General features: G+C 35.1%; 1 protein-coding gene across 1 annotated transcript; it reads right to left on the minus strand.

The window, feature by feature from the left end:
* Positions 1-729: 729 nt before the first annotated feature.
* On the minus strand, positions 730-15,708 carry LOC117337084 (sorting nexin-16-like). Its single transcript, XM_033897870.1, has 8 exons — positions 15,665-15,708; positions 10,481-11,013; positions 9,996-10,082; positions 9,524-9,672; positions 9,071-9,140; positions 7,729-7,865; positions 7,149-7,262; positions 730-6,481 (listed from the first exon to the last, which is right to left on the minus strand). The coding sequence occupies exons 2-8, from the start codon at positions 10,952-10,954 to the stop codon at positions 6,403-6,405; spliced, it is 1,110 nt and encodes a 369-aa protein (XP_033753761.1). The 5' UTR covers positions 10,955-11,013; positions 15,665-15,708; the 3' UTR covers positions 730-6,402.
* Between the last annotated feature and the right edge of the window lie 240 nt (positions 15,709-15,948).

Below are 15,948 nucleotides of genomic sequence, written 5' to 3' on the forward strand. Positions count from 1 at the left end.
CACTGTATACAGTGTATCATAGGACTGGATTTGGTGTGAATGTATAACACTGTATACAGTGTATCATAGGACCGGATTTGGTGTGAATGTATAACACTGTATACAGTGTATCATAGGACCGGATTTGGTGTGAATGTATAACACTATACAGTGTAATATAGGACTGGATTTGGTGTGAATGTATAACACTATACAGTGTATCATAGGACCGGATTTGGTGTGAATGTATAACACTATACAGTGTATCATAGGACTGGATTTGGTGTGAATGTAAAATGCTGTATACAGTGTATCATAGGACCGGATTTGGTGTGAATGTAAAATGCTGTATACAGTGTATCATAGGACCGGATTTGGTGTGAATGTATAACACTGTATACAGTGTATCATAGGACCGGATTTGGTGTGAATGTATAACCCTGTATACAGTGTATCATAGGACTGGATTTGGTGTGAATGTATAACACTGTATACAGTGTATCATAGGACCGGATTTGGTGTGAATGTATAACACTCTATACAGTGTATCATAGGACCGGATTTGGTGTGAATGTATAACCCTGTATACAGTGTATCATAGGACTGGATTTGGTGTGAATGTATAAGAAAAAGATAATATTATATTTCCTCATTTTCGGAAAGTTGGTCGCCATATATTCATTCTATTTTTAGGAGGTCTGCAGTGAGCATACTGAACCTTATACGAAGTATAGTGGCAGTGACAGTAAATAAAAGGTATTTAAAGCGTGTTTAATTAGACAACCATCTGAGAGATATAATGTTTCAAGATATAATGTTACAAGATATAACCATGTTACAAACAACATTTATACGTATCAACAAGTTGTCATTCTGTAGTGCCACCCACCACCAGTGTATATCAAACTACGGAGGTCATCTACGCTGACTTGATGACCTCATATTTATACCGATGTACAATGTAGTGACTTCATGTACCACTGATGATATTTAAACATACCATAGATGATGTTTATACGTACCACATATGATGGTGTTGTACACATACCAAATACTAAAGTACTGTAGTCATAAAATCACTTCACATGTCATCACCACTACGGTACTGACAGGTTAAATTATCACGGGGTAACAGGCTGCTTGTATTTCATAAAAATGCAGTCTTTAAAATTTCGTTGTTTAACAGAAAAAGGACACAAACATAAATATCAAACAAATATACCGGGTCTTTAATAAATCTAAACCTTGGCTAGTTGACAGAAAATCCAAGCCAAAACAAAGTGATCCAACACCGTGACAGATTGAAGTAAACAGTTGTGTACCCTCTAGTTTGTATCACAAAACAAACGAAGCATTGGGAACTCCCTCGGAAAGCCGAGACTGTCTCGACTTTCCGAGGGGTTCCCAACTCGTTAAATAGCTTCAATGACCTATTGTCACAAGCATTTCATGTTATACTTCAAAATCTAGCTAAAAGCTCTAAAAGCTGTAGGCAAACTAATGCCCCTAGCACATCATTAAGATTAACATTTGGTTTCATAGGAATAGGCTATCAAACACCGCTTAAAATGTAAAATAAATTGCATAGCTTAAAGACAAATACATTGACTACAGATAAATTGAAATCTAACCATCATTTCAGTAGTCAGGATTTCCATAGGAGACCAAGAAAATAATAATAAAAAAAATGTCCAAATAAAAAAAGGGACAAAGATAAATTTTAAAGTAAAAACGACAAAAGTTGTAATGAAATCTATCCAGTATTTGTAGATGAACATATATTAAGAAAGGGACTAAGTTCTAGAGAAGAAAAAAAAAGAGAAAAAAGGAGCCAAAATGAAAATGATATCACATAGCAAAACAAAAGGCCCACAGGGCCTGTATTGCTCACCTAGTTGATTTGAGTAAACATCAAATAATGTTTATGTTCAATTTGTTAATAGCTTTATTTCTTGATGTCTAACAACATTATATATATGGTTATGGGGTGAGGATCTCAACTGTTCAAATAATCCAGAAAAGAAGTCCAGACTCAACATTATTGTGTTTAAAGAAACTAACTCCCTTCAGGTGCGGAAAGACCCCATGCAGGACCTATTTTTTCATCATGAATCTGTTTATCTCTTGATGCTCAACAATGCTTTAAACAGTTATGGGGTAGGGATCTCAACGGTTTCAAAGATGTATATGTAACAAAGAAACTAAATCTCCAGGGGTTGGAAAAGGGGGGAGGGCATAATTTCTATAAATTTGAATCTCGGTTACATAGGGAAGCTTCCTACCAAATTTGGTTAAATTCTGATCAGTGGTTCAGAAGAAGGAAGTCAACTGTTGACAGACGGCAGACGTATGCTGGATGCCACGGTATGGTATACGCTCACGTCAAGGACCAGGTGAGTTCAAAAACTTGTATCTAATTATACACGATTGAGGCACTATTACAGAGTTATTGATGAAGAACAGAGAAGATAGATACTGTAAACATTGAAATTAATTAGAGGCGGAAAACGAAGCTAAATAGGCGAAGACCATTCAGCCAGCCATGAACATTTAATATATGTAGTATAATGGAACAGGTGAAAAAGAAAAATTCGCAGAAATAACCCTCAAATTTATAGTTTACCTATCATATTGTGAAATAAACCCCAGGGATATGATTTTTACAGTATTAGAATGGAGGTGCCAATGTAAGCCAGCTGTGTTACAGGAATATAACAAGAGTTTATAGGAGATGAAACAAGATATGTCTGTCTTATAGGCCAAAGTTATATACACAACAATGGATAGGTAACATTGTTTATCAAACTTGTCTGAGATTTAAAAAGAATTGGGCTTCTTAAAAAGTTTGAAATTAATCTGTCAATCATTACTGGTACACAAATTGTTGAGCAGACATTGTGCACTCTCCCACCAACTTTTTTCTATTAAGCATTATAAGCTCTGTCTGGGAAAATGAAGGCCAGAAACGTGCAGTGTGGGAATGTATCAAGGTGAACTATTGACCTTGTCAAATGGCCAGGCAAGCATATAAACAAGCACCAATACAAACATAGGTTTACTTAGAGAAACGTTCTCATGTACACACAAACTCTCTCATTTACATGTACACACAAACTCTCTCATTTACACACAAACTCTCTCATGTACACACAAACTCTCTCATTTACACACAAACTCTCTCATGTACACACAAATTCTCTCATGTACACACAATCTCTCTCATTTACACACAAACTCTCTCATTTACACACAAACTCTCTCATTTACACACAAACTCTCTCATTTACACACAAACTCTCCCATTTACACACAAACTCTATCATTTACACACAAACTCTATCATTTACACACAAACTCTCTCATTTACATACAAACTCTATCATTTACACACAAACTCTCTCATTTACACACAAACTCTATCATTTACACACAAACTCTCTCATTTACACACAAACTCTCCACAGTAATATAAAGACATGCTTCATATACTACATACACATCATATTTGACAATCTTAACAGAAAACCTATGTTTCATATCCATGACATTATTGATATGGTCTGTTACATGAGTATGCATTAGGTGTTAAATCAGAAAACCTTTTAACTTCCATTACATCTTAAAGTAAGTACATTGTACAAGTAACCATGTCACACAAGTCTGTACATGTATTCATTTTCAATAGGCAACTATCATCTGGTTTAATATAATTGTTTTCTTACAGAATTTTTAAGTTAAATACCTAAGCATATGTACCAAAATAATTTACAAAAACAACACCTTATGCTACCAGCTGCTAAACTGAAAATTAGTGAGAGTGCACTAAACATAAGGTATTCTAACTCTGATTGGTTGATGAATTTGGATATATTTCACCTTCAACAGATTGATTCTAAATCTTATTTCCAAAAACCTAATAAATAGCTAGATTTAATTTTTTTTTGATAAGTAGCAATTTGAAACCCATCTTGAAATTTAAGTTGAATTAGGGGATCTAATTCTTGTGTGCAAAATTAACTAAAAAAGAACAAAAACTAAAACCAAATAGCAACCATTAAGTGTTTGAATACCATCCACGTTTCTGTACTTATAAAACACATATTTACTACAACTGTTCTAATACCACCCATGTTTCCTTACTTAAAACAAACACACATTTACTACTACAATTACTAACTACAATTGCACTAATTTTACATTAAAACACTAATTGTGCTGTATTTGCACCAAAATAATATTTCACATATTAGTAAATACCATATAAAAATTGTCAACACAACAATTAGACTAAGACCATAAAAACGTCAGCCTGAAATCACAAGGTGAACAAACTGCTGCACACCAAGGCTAACTGGTGACTATTAAGTGTTTATGTATAATAATTCTCAGTACACTGGTATTAAAACATCCAACACAACCAGTTCAACATGAAACATCAATAAAATTTCAAACATTTCTCAAAATTTGCAGAATAAGAAGCAAACCACAGTTTATTTGTAATCCAACTCATTTCTGTGATGAAAGACATCAACAATTTAAAACAATTCACAGGTTAATAAAGTTATTTACTGTAATCACTAAAATATATGTGGTTAAAAAACTGTTATAATTGTCAATATAGGCGTACAGTCAATCAATCATTATTAAGGCAGTTAAAAATCATTAATTATTATTGAGGTGCTGACCAACGTATACTCCTGATCATCAGTGACCAGTCATCTACACTGACCAATGTATACTTCTGTTCATCAGTGACCAGTCATCTACACTGACCAATGTATACTCCTGATCATCAGTGACCAGTCATCTACACTGACCAACGTATACTCCTGATCATCAGTCACCAGTCATCTACACTGACCAACGTATACTCCTGATCATAAGTGACCAGTCATCTACACTGACCAATGTATACTCCTGATCATCAGTGACCAGTCATCTACACTGACCAATGTATACTCCTGATCATAAGTGACCAGTCATCTACACTGACCAACATATACTCCTGATCATAAGTGACCAGTCATCTACACTGACCAACGTATACTCCTGATCATCAGTGACCAGTCATCTAAACTGACCAACGTATACTCCTGTTCATCAGTCACCAGTCATCTACACTATGGCCTGTGCCACTCACACTGTGTGTATCATTTGAGTGATAAAAATAGCACCTAGCAAATGTAAGCAAGTATGCACTATCTACTATTCTGAGTTTCCTCCGACAGTCCTCCAAATAATGATGGAAAAACTTATGGCTTCATGGAGTCTCTTTCCTGTCATCAAGCCATAAGATTTTCTTTAGTAGGAAGTCAGAGGAAACCCATTTATCTACTTGAGCATTGAGCAAAGATTTAACAAGATGAACACCACTAAATATAATGAGCAGTAAAATCTACAAAACTATAGTCTGTTACCATGGTGATAGGCACAACAATATACAATATCACACCACTAGTTTTAATACAACAGCACCTCAACATGTATAAAAATATGGTCCCTTAAAATTGTAACGGTTGTCATAGAAACAGAATACCTGTACATGTCACATAGTAACAATGTATAGCCAGGAAGAAGTACTAGGACATGAATTTATCTACTTACCTGTTTATCTACACGTATAACACAATATCACAACTTTAAATCATACAGTTTGTATGTGGTTTTGTTTGTGCTGTAGTCCTCCCTGACTGAACACACCGTACCATGTGACAATAAATCACCAATCATTTACAGGCTTTCTCTGTTTCCATCACAACCTCAAAGTGTGACCTGACGGATTGGTTCAGCTGATTCACCAACTAACAGTAAACTTACAGTAACAACAATGGCTGAATGCACATTTTTAGGTTAATCAGAATAAATACAAGAGATCCAAGAGGGATCTTGGCGTCCTACCTTTGAATGATCTTTATTGGTTCTATATGTAAGACTGATCTTTTTCTCTACTTTAATAATTTTATAACAAGCAGGACCTATAATAAAATCTAAAAGAGTTCTAAGCAGAGCAGATGAACTTTCTGTGAATTAGAAATAGCAATATTAAACTTCAACTTTCAGCCATTTTGTTTTCTTAATCAGACTAAAAACCTAACTCTTAATCAGATTAAAAAATCTAACAACAGTTTTACTGTTGGAATGGATCACTGACCACTAAGTCAGGCACACCTTATACACAAATCCCTCAGGTCTCCAACTAACACACACAGACTCATACAAATCCCTCAGGGCTATGGCTAACACACTCAGACTCACAAATCCCTTGGGGCTACAGCTCTCAGGGCTACAGCTTACACACATCTCCTGGGCTACAGCTTACACACATCTCCTGGGCTACAGCTTACAAAGATAACTCCGCTAGGGACTCGGTGAAAGACAGTAGACATGTAGTGACTGCTGAGATCACATGTTTGCTGACGATGGTCATGTTTCCATGGTGACTGATTCACTGCGGGGCTTAGTCAACCTAAGGCTTGATATTGAACCATTCCTTGAGGCCTTTCTGATAAATAAGACAGAGAGTTGTTTATCTGAGACATCAGTGTACACTATATGTATTATATAACTACAGGTACATCACCCAGGTCAGAACACTGCTATGTATACTATATGTATTATATATACAAACTACAGGTACATCACCCAGGTCAGAACACTGCTACGTATACTATGACTTGGTGGGATCATTAAGGCTACATCATGCTACTTTTACTGCGATTTGAGAAATCACTTAAGGCTATATACTACATATACTGTGATTTATGAAATCGTTTAAGGCTACATACTACATATACTGGATTTATGAAATCACTCAAGGCTATATACTATATACTGTGATATGGTGATATCACTTAAGGCCATATGCTACATATACTGTGATATGGTGATATCACTCAAGGCTATATACTATATACTGTGATATGGTGATATCACTTAAGGGCATATGCTACATATGCTACATATAGACCCACTAACAGTGTATTAACCTGGCAGCTAATGTATAACCTCTGACCTCTGTCACATGACTGGTGATTATAGTGTACTAACATGGCAGCTGATGTATAACCACTGACCTCTGTCACATGACTAGTGATTATAGTGTATTAACCTGGCAGCTGATGTATAACCTCTGACCTCTGTCACATGACTGGTGATTATAGTGTACTAACCTGGCAGCTGATGTATAACTTCTGACCTCTGACTGGTCCGCCTCTGAGCCACCGGAGGAATTTCCGTCACCAGAACTGGCAGAGTCGAGACTTTGGTGACTTGCATTCTTTTCTCTGTAAGATAAGCAATGGTTTACTAAACTCCAGAACCACATTTGACAAAATATAAACCCCTCTGGAATAAAAGATAAATAGTACCTTATCAGTTCATTTTGTTCACCAGCAAGTTCTAAAAATTCTAAAGAATGGTCTATGGAGGTGTCAGTATGACATTGTGCCATTAGATTATGATTCCAATGCTCTACTGACAGAAATTCCAACTAGTCTGTCCCTCATGTCTCTGAAGAATGTCATCACATAGCATTTTTGTACCTGAGTTGACTTGCTAAACACCAAAAAATCTCAGAACTACACACAACTATGATTAACTAAGTAAAAGTTACAAAAACCAGTTTATTATCACTGTAACACATGTAATAACGATTAAATGATCTGTTTGACTAATGATCTGTTTGACTATCGACTACTGTACAAGTAGGACACTCAGATTTCTATTTTCAGATTTAGGGCCAATTGATACCTCAGTGCCTTGGACAGCATCTCCACCTGCTTTTTATAGAGCTTGAGTTCGTCTGTGAGGAGGGAGATTTCAGAATCTCTGTCAGCCATTTCCTTCTTTAGACTGTATACTGTGTCCTCCAGCTCATCACAATGAGCCTAAAAGGTCAAGGTCATCAGCAGGATGTCAGTAAAATTTAGAAATAATAGCACAAAAACAGGTCAAGATCTTAACTACTATAACAATACTACAGAAAAGACTTGAGAGAAGGAGGGTTGACAGTAATGTAGTACTGAATCTCTACTGTACATGTACCTCTCCTACCTCTAGGGTAACATTACTGTACATGTACCTCTCCTACCTCTAGGGTAACATTACTGTACATGTACCTCTCCTACCTCTAGGGTAACATTACTGTACATGTACCTCTAGGGTAACATTACTGTACATGTACCTCTCCTACCTCTAGGGTAACATTACTGTTCATGTACCTCTCCTACCTCTAGGGTAACATTACTGTACATGTACCTCTAGGGTAACATTACTGTACATGTACCTCTCCTACCTCTAGGGTAACATTACTGTACATGTACCTCTCCTACCTCTAGGGTAACATTACTGTACATGTACCTCTCCAACCTCTAGGGTAACATTATTGTACATGTACCTCTCCAACCTCTAGGGTAACATTACTGTTCATGTACCTCTCCTACCTCTAGGGTAACATTACTGTACATGTACCTCTAGGGTAACATTACTGTACATGTACCTCTCCTACCTCTAGGGTAACATTACTGTACATGTACCTCTCCAACCTCTAGGGTAACATTACTGTACATGTACCTCTAGGGTAACATTACTGTACATGTACCTCTAGGGTAACATTACTGTACATGTACCTCTCCTACCTCTAGGGTAACATTACTGTACATGTACCTCTCCAACCTCTAGGGTAACATTACTGTACCTGTACCTCTCCTATCTCTAGGGTAACATTACTGTACATGTACCTCTCCTACCTCTAGGGTAACATTACTGTACATGTACCTCTCCTACCTCTAGGGTAACATTACTGTACATGTACCTCTCCAACCTCTAGGGTAACATTACTGTACCTGTACCTCTAGGGTAACATTACTGTACATGTACCTCTAGGGTAACATTACTGTACATGTACCTCTAGGGTAACATTACTGTACATGTACCTCTCCAACCTCTAGGGTAACATTACTGTACATGTACCTCTAGGGTAACATTACTGTACATGTACCTCTAGGGTAACATTACTGTACATGTACCTCTCCTACCTCTAGGGTAACATTACTGTACATGTACCTCTAGGGTAACATTACTCTATACATACCCTGCTTTCCTCCAAACTATCGTGTGGTCCTGGAGGCTCATCTAAGCAGAAGAATTCTCGCACTGGTTGACTGAAAAGTATCATAAGATATCATTTAGTTCTAGGCATGTTTGATATTCTATGTTGGGTTTTTATGTTTGTTTCTAAATTATCTGTTTCAAACTGTTCTGTTTAGAGTAAAAATAAACACTCAGGTGCTTTAGCTCTTCAAAACTTTATATTACTGGGTAGAAATAAATGAGTGGTTTCATAGACTCAGCTTTTAACATGATATTATTTAGACTACTTTCTAAAAGAGTGACCACTCCTAAGCCATAGAGATTTATTCTGAAGTAACCTCCTTCCTGTGCTAACATTTCTTCCTTGAACTGAACACTACACTAATCTGAAAAGTTACAGACAAACTACCTTATCAATAATCGTTATAATCAGATCCGGAATTAGTGGTCTAACCTCTTTTTTATGTCCTGATGACCAGTAATGTTGTCAGCAAACGCTTGTAATCCCAGCATCCTATCTTCCAGGAAGTTCCTGTCAAAGTTATCTTTGAACCACCGTTTTGGTGGAAGAGCTAATCGTAACCCGGGGAATAATTTCTTCAGCTGTAAAACAAAGCATACGAAAGGTGAACATACACCTAAAGTAACATACACAATGTTAACTGAAAAAGTTTGAAATGGTTCATAAAAAAAAATCACAACGGAAAGGTCTCCTTGTATTAGCTGGGGAATACCTCACTGAACACAGGCAGTCAGTTGAATTCTATCCATGGTAAGGGTTAAGTTAAGTATCTTACCATGTACAAAACCACAACAATACTCTGCGATATCCTGAGAAATACCAATTACCCAAGACCGGGGACCTAACGTGATGTTTTATAAGGATATTGACCCCCATCACTGAACCTCACTGTCATTATCCATACCTTCTGGTTTAGGTGAACGAAGTCGGAGAATCGTCGGAACACGAACCAGCTGTTAGTAGTGGATACCCTCACCTGGATCTTAAACACCTGTCAAGGTAATCAGGAAAAATCTGTAAAACTCCATATATACACTTACAGATCATTTAAAAATCATTAATCATCAGGTATAATACTCCATATATACACTTACAGATCATTCAAAAATCATTGATCATCAGGTATATATACTCCATATATACACTTACAGATCATTCAAAAATCATTAATCATCAGGTCAAACTCCATATTTACACTTACACATCAGAAAAATTCCTTGTACATAAATAATTTTTTCACAAAATACAGTATTAAATAGAAATCCTGCAGATACCCTTCCAATCCTTTTTGTTTTCTGCAGCCCTGCAGATTTGTACGATCTTGTAATGTACATTTTTAGCAGTACTAAAAATCAACGAAAAATACAAAGCTTGCAACAAGAAACTCACTGTAAACTTTGACCTTTCTTCCATGACCTCAAAGCCTACAATGGGGACCTTAATTTCCTCTGTCATTCCGGTCACTCTGTGAGAGGAGGCAGGCTGGTCATTTTGGCTATGTGACCTTGAGAACGCTCTCTTTAAGTGGGCGGCCATCCGTGTGTGGTCAAGGGATACACTGGATAGAGGGGTGCTGGTGATCTGAGATGGGTCCGGAGGCTGTAATGACACAGACAGATTGTCCATGTCAGACTCTACTAAGGCAGGGTTACTGATGTCAGTGCCGTTACTGGTCAGAGAAGCTTTAGACTCAGACAAATTGTCTGCATACCCACTGTCACACGGCATACACTCATCCTCTACAGATTGACCACCAGATGGCACCACTACATCCTGGTCACATAACCCCTCTCGGTCATTTGAGGGTGCCACTGTTCCAAACCTGTCGTCAGGGTGAACAACTTTTGTGGCCTGATCACCCATCACATCTCTACTTCTCACATCGTAACATAAGGTCCTAAACTTCTCTAGGTAAAGGTAATCTGAAAAATAAACCAAATACATGGTATAGTATTATATAATGATACATTGTACTGTATCCTTTGTATAGTAATACATGGTATAGTATTATATAATGATACATTGTACTGTATCCTCTGTATATAAGTAATACATGGTATAGTATTATATAATGATACATTGTAGAATGTTAGACTGTACAGTCATTGTACTGTATCCTCTGAATAGTAATATATTGTATAGTATAAACAGTACATTTTTATAGCAATAAATAATACTGTACATTGTTACATTGTATAATACATTGTTTAGTATTACATGTGGTACGTTATACATTGTAGTGTGTATTACATTGTATATGGTAATCAAAATTCTCCAGTTTTCTCCATTCATATACAACAAATATACATATGTAATGCCAAGTCTTCTTCCTTTAGAGGGATCATAAGACACTTGAAATCATCAGAATTCCTAAATATTGAGTTTTGTTCCAAACAAAAAGAAGTTTAAACTTCATATTGTTATGTTAGAAAACAGTGTACATTGTACATGTAAATCCCTACAATACATTCTCCAGTGTCCCCTCCACAGCTAGAATATAAATGATTAATGATACAGCAGTTATATATATGGTTTGGTTTTAACTGTAGATATTTATATGTTACCTTGAGAATAGACATCAGCAAAACTTGACAACAAGTCCATCTTTTGTTTAACCAAGAATACAATGGAGACCTATAGAATTTGTTGTGAAACCCCTGTATATATCACACATGTAACCATGGAAACACAGCGGTATAAAACTGGGCATCAGAAAGATAGCTTAAGAAGTACTTTATAAAGATTAACAAACAGTGTAGCTATTAAGAGGATATATGAAGTTTACACACCACTATAAGTACTAGATCCCTGTGTCCACAGCTGATAAACCTAATCCCCCCCCCCAAACACATCTGTGATGATAACTCATGGCTAGTCTAGATCTACACATATTATAGATACTTATGAAATCAGTACAAGGAAATGGTTAAAACATGCAGCCATAAGCGCTTACAAGATTCTGCCCGAGACAGAACATGGGACTCTTTCAGCTACATCTATATTTAGTTTCAATCTATTTAGTTTCAATCTAGTTAACAAATTATTTTACTGGAACTTGGAAAGAAAAAATGCATATGTAACACTAGGAATTTTTATATTACTGGTGTTAATCTACCCGATATCATATCTAATATTAAAGTATATGAGTGGAAAAAAATTATCTCTATGAGCATATAGGACAATTTCAAATGGTATGCGACAGGAAATTGATAATTCATGGACACTTTGAAATGGTATGTGACTGGAAAATTGATAATTTTTGTCTGGAAAATGACACAAAGCAGAGTTAATCTATTCTTATCAATCAGATGCGTATGTGATAATAAACATAAACATGCTAATTATATAAACATTTAAATCCTTGCATTGGCACAGTACTAGTGTCAGATTTTGAATATAACTAGCAAACTGTCACCATTACGAAGGAAAATAGGCCTAAAAACTATGTCAATCATCCAACAATATGAAGAAATTTAACACAGGCCTAAAACAATGTTTATCAACCCAACATTCTATGGAAGAAATTTAACACAGGCCTAAAAACAATGTCAATCATCCAACATTCTATGGAGGAAATTTAACACAGGCCTAAAAACAATGTCAATCATCCAACATTCTATGGAGGAAATTTAACACAGGCCTAAAAACAATGTCAATCATCCAACATTCTATGGAGGAAATTTAACACTGGCCTAAAACAATGTCTATTTGCTGGGTTTTTTTTCACTTCTAACTGATAATTTACTGTCCTGAATTTCACTTTTACAATTACAGTCAAACTTTGTTATCTTGAACTTTTCTCATTTGAGGTGTCTGCTTATAATTAACTTCAAATAAAGATTTGGTTCTAACAGTAAAAACTGTATACATTTGTATTCTGTTACCTTAAATACTCTTGATGTATCAAATTATTTTTACAACCAACTGACTAAACTTCAAGATAACAAGGTTCGACTCTTTATGTATAAATAAAGGAAAAAAATGCATAAAGCACAGTCAGCTAAAATGACAATGAGATATAGGACTTACTTCTAACACTGACAGCTGTGTGACATCTGAACAGAGACACCAAGATTATCAGGGAATGTAGACATGTGGAAATAAACATATACATGATGTGATGTGTTTGATGTATAGATCTAAGTAACAAATCTAAAACATGTGAGATGTTCTTTTGTACTACAGAATAGATATCAGTGAATATCATTTACCTCAATTTTTTTTTAATTATTTGTACATTTAATGAAAATACATGTACACCCAGAATTATATCAGGCAGACTATGAGGTGTTCTTGTGTGTGGTCAATGTTAGGATGCTGTGAGTGGGGTTAAGTGTAGGTTTAAGGTACCTAGCTGCTTATAAATAATTGTATTATCAACTTCTATTATACCTGCATATGCATATAATAATATATATACAGTACACAATACTTTAATCTAAAATGTTAATATATTGAGTCCAAAACTTTTTCTGTTCCAGCTGTGTGACTTCAAAATACAACTGCAGGGATGTCACTATGTTGTTTTGTCATCACAAGTTATCAAAACAATGAAAATCGAACAAGTCAATCACAGCTTCACTAGGATTTATCAAAACATGAAAATGGAACAAGTCAATCACACCTTCCCTTGCTAGGATTTATTAAAATATGAAAATCGAACACGTCAATCACAGCTTTGCTAGGATTTATCAAAAATGTGTTCATATATAGCACAAATTATAAAATAAAATGTAACAACAAATGCATGAGTGTTTATTAGAAAAACATACTCTTCTCATGTTTCATATATAAATAAATGCTACAACAGACCTTGATCTGATTCCTGAATTCTATAAATGATAACAAAGTCAGATAGTCAAGAGGATACAATGATGTGAGTAAGACAGCAGTGCTTCAGGAAGTTGAACATAAAGCAGGAGAGTTTTGGGATTAAGTACCAGTCCTTACCTTGCGTGGAACATCAACAAATTTATCTTTATCATCTTCAAAAACTTAGATTCCATAAAAATTACAGATGTAAATTAAACATGAACAAATGTTAATGAATCAAATCTAATTTGATTTCATATAAATTAATATATATGGTTTAAAAGACAGTTTTGCTACCAAGATTTAACAAACTATCAACTTGTCATTCATAAACACTAGAATTATCTTAATGACAACTTCAAAAATAAACAATATAAATCAAAAATAAATATTAAAGAGCAAAAAATCAATATCTTTCAATCATTAAAACTGATGTGTAAGAACATGTACACTTGCTTACAAGTAAAAACATCAAAATTAACCTTACATGCAAATCAAGTGTTGAGCTGCAGTGTGTGTAACCTTAAAAAGAAAGACAAAATCCTCAATATTTAATTCAATCATTAAAAGCAGTGATTTATCAAATTGGATTTAAGAGTTTTTGAATGCATATATTTTGCAGATCTCTGCTACAAGGTAGCTTATAGTATATATAGGTATAAACCAAATTTACAACATAAGTCTTTATAAAGGTAACTCTTAATAGGGGAACAGTGGGTTTTTTCTCGGGACAATTTTGTCTTAACTGCCTGGATACCTTAATTATCAGATAATTTCAGTGATGCAGTACACACATTTGACAATATCTTCATATAAAATTGTGTTTCATAAAAAATTTTTTTTTAGAAAAGCCCTCCGAATTCTTGAGTTTTTCTTTACACATGTACACCAAGAAGGCATACAAGTTAACCAAACATTAAGTGTGTGGCTAACCTGTGTAGACTTATTCCAGGTGTGTCTTGCCACAGACGACCCAGTTACCTGTACATAAGCATTGCCATTCAGAACAAACGGTTGTCGGCTCTTCAATCTTGCGATAAATTTCTCAAATCTTCATACAATTTTTTTTTGGCCAATTACTAATCATGATCAACACCAGTCATCTATTGATTTCAACTTATTGGCATAAATATAATAATTATATACTCTTTAAGCATTCCATTATACCATTTGATGATATTGAATATTTCTTTATACAGCAGCTGGCCTGTGTACTAATTATATATGGGAGTACAAATGTCATGCTCCACCTTAAGGTGAAATCCAATAATAGAAATGAAAATACAAAAGGTGAACACTGTAAATAATTAATGCTTAATTGAACTTGATACACGCTGAGTGATTGATAATAATCATTGGTGGAGATTTAAATTCAAGCTGTAAAATATTTGGTATGTACTGTAAAATAGTTTAGTTACTTCCCTTGTCGTAGTTTACTTTCATTTTAAAACTTTAAGAGAAAACCATGATTGCTGTATTATTATGTGTATAAAGCTTCAAACTCCCATTGATATCTGGACATCGTAACTGAATGCAGTAGCTGATGTATGATTAATTTATCATCCACTTAAATCCCGGATAGACACAGACCTACTCATGATGATCAGCCACTTGTCAAGTTCGCTATCGGGTCATTTGTTGTAACAAAATCCTTTCTTATTTGTTATATTATACATCCGCAGTTGTCGCTGTAATTCACTTTTTACAAGTGTAAACAAAACCTTGAATATGTGTGATGATTATGACCCTTGTCATACCTACCCCTTCTGTTTATAAAATCGTCTGATTCATAACAAACAGCACATGACTAGCGGAAGTGATAATGTACATATAAGGGAGACAACTTCAAACCATTTCCTGTTACAAAAACCAAGTTCGGGGGTCGTTTCAAACCCGGATTTGTTAATAGCCACAATGTTCCACCTGATTTGATGGCAGATATAAATTTATCTATTTTCTAATAAATCATTTTACAAATACCAAAAGTTCGCACGAAAAAGAAAATGTCGTTCACTTAAAGAGGAAGGGTGTAAGTTAAATTATTC

This window comes from Pecten maximus, chromosome 11 (genome assembly GCF_902652985.1).
Source record: "Pecten maximus chromosome 11, xPecMax1.1, whole genome shotgun sequence".
Classification (NCBI taxonomy): Eukaryota; Metazoa; Mollusca; class Bivalvia; order Pectinida; family Pectinidae; genus Pecten; species Pecten maximus.

Coding starts and splice junctions, on each gene's coding strand:
- LOC117337084 (XM_033897870.1), bottom strand. CDS start 10,954: ATGGGTGATCAGGCCACAAAAGTTGTTCACCCTGACGACAGGTTTGGA. Junction 9,141..9,523: donor CATCAGGACATAAAAAAGAG/GTTAGACCACTA, acceptor GATACTTTTCAG/TCAACCAGTGCGAGAATTCT. Junction 6,482..7,148: donor AGTTATACATCAGCTGCCAG/GTTAGTACACTA, acceptor CTTATTTATCAG/AAAGGCCTCAAGGAATGGTT.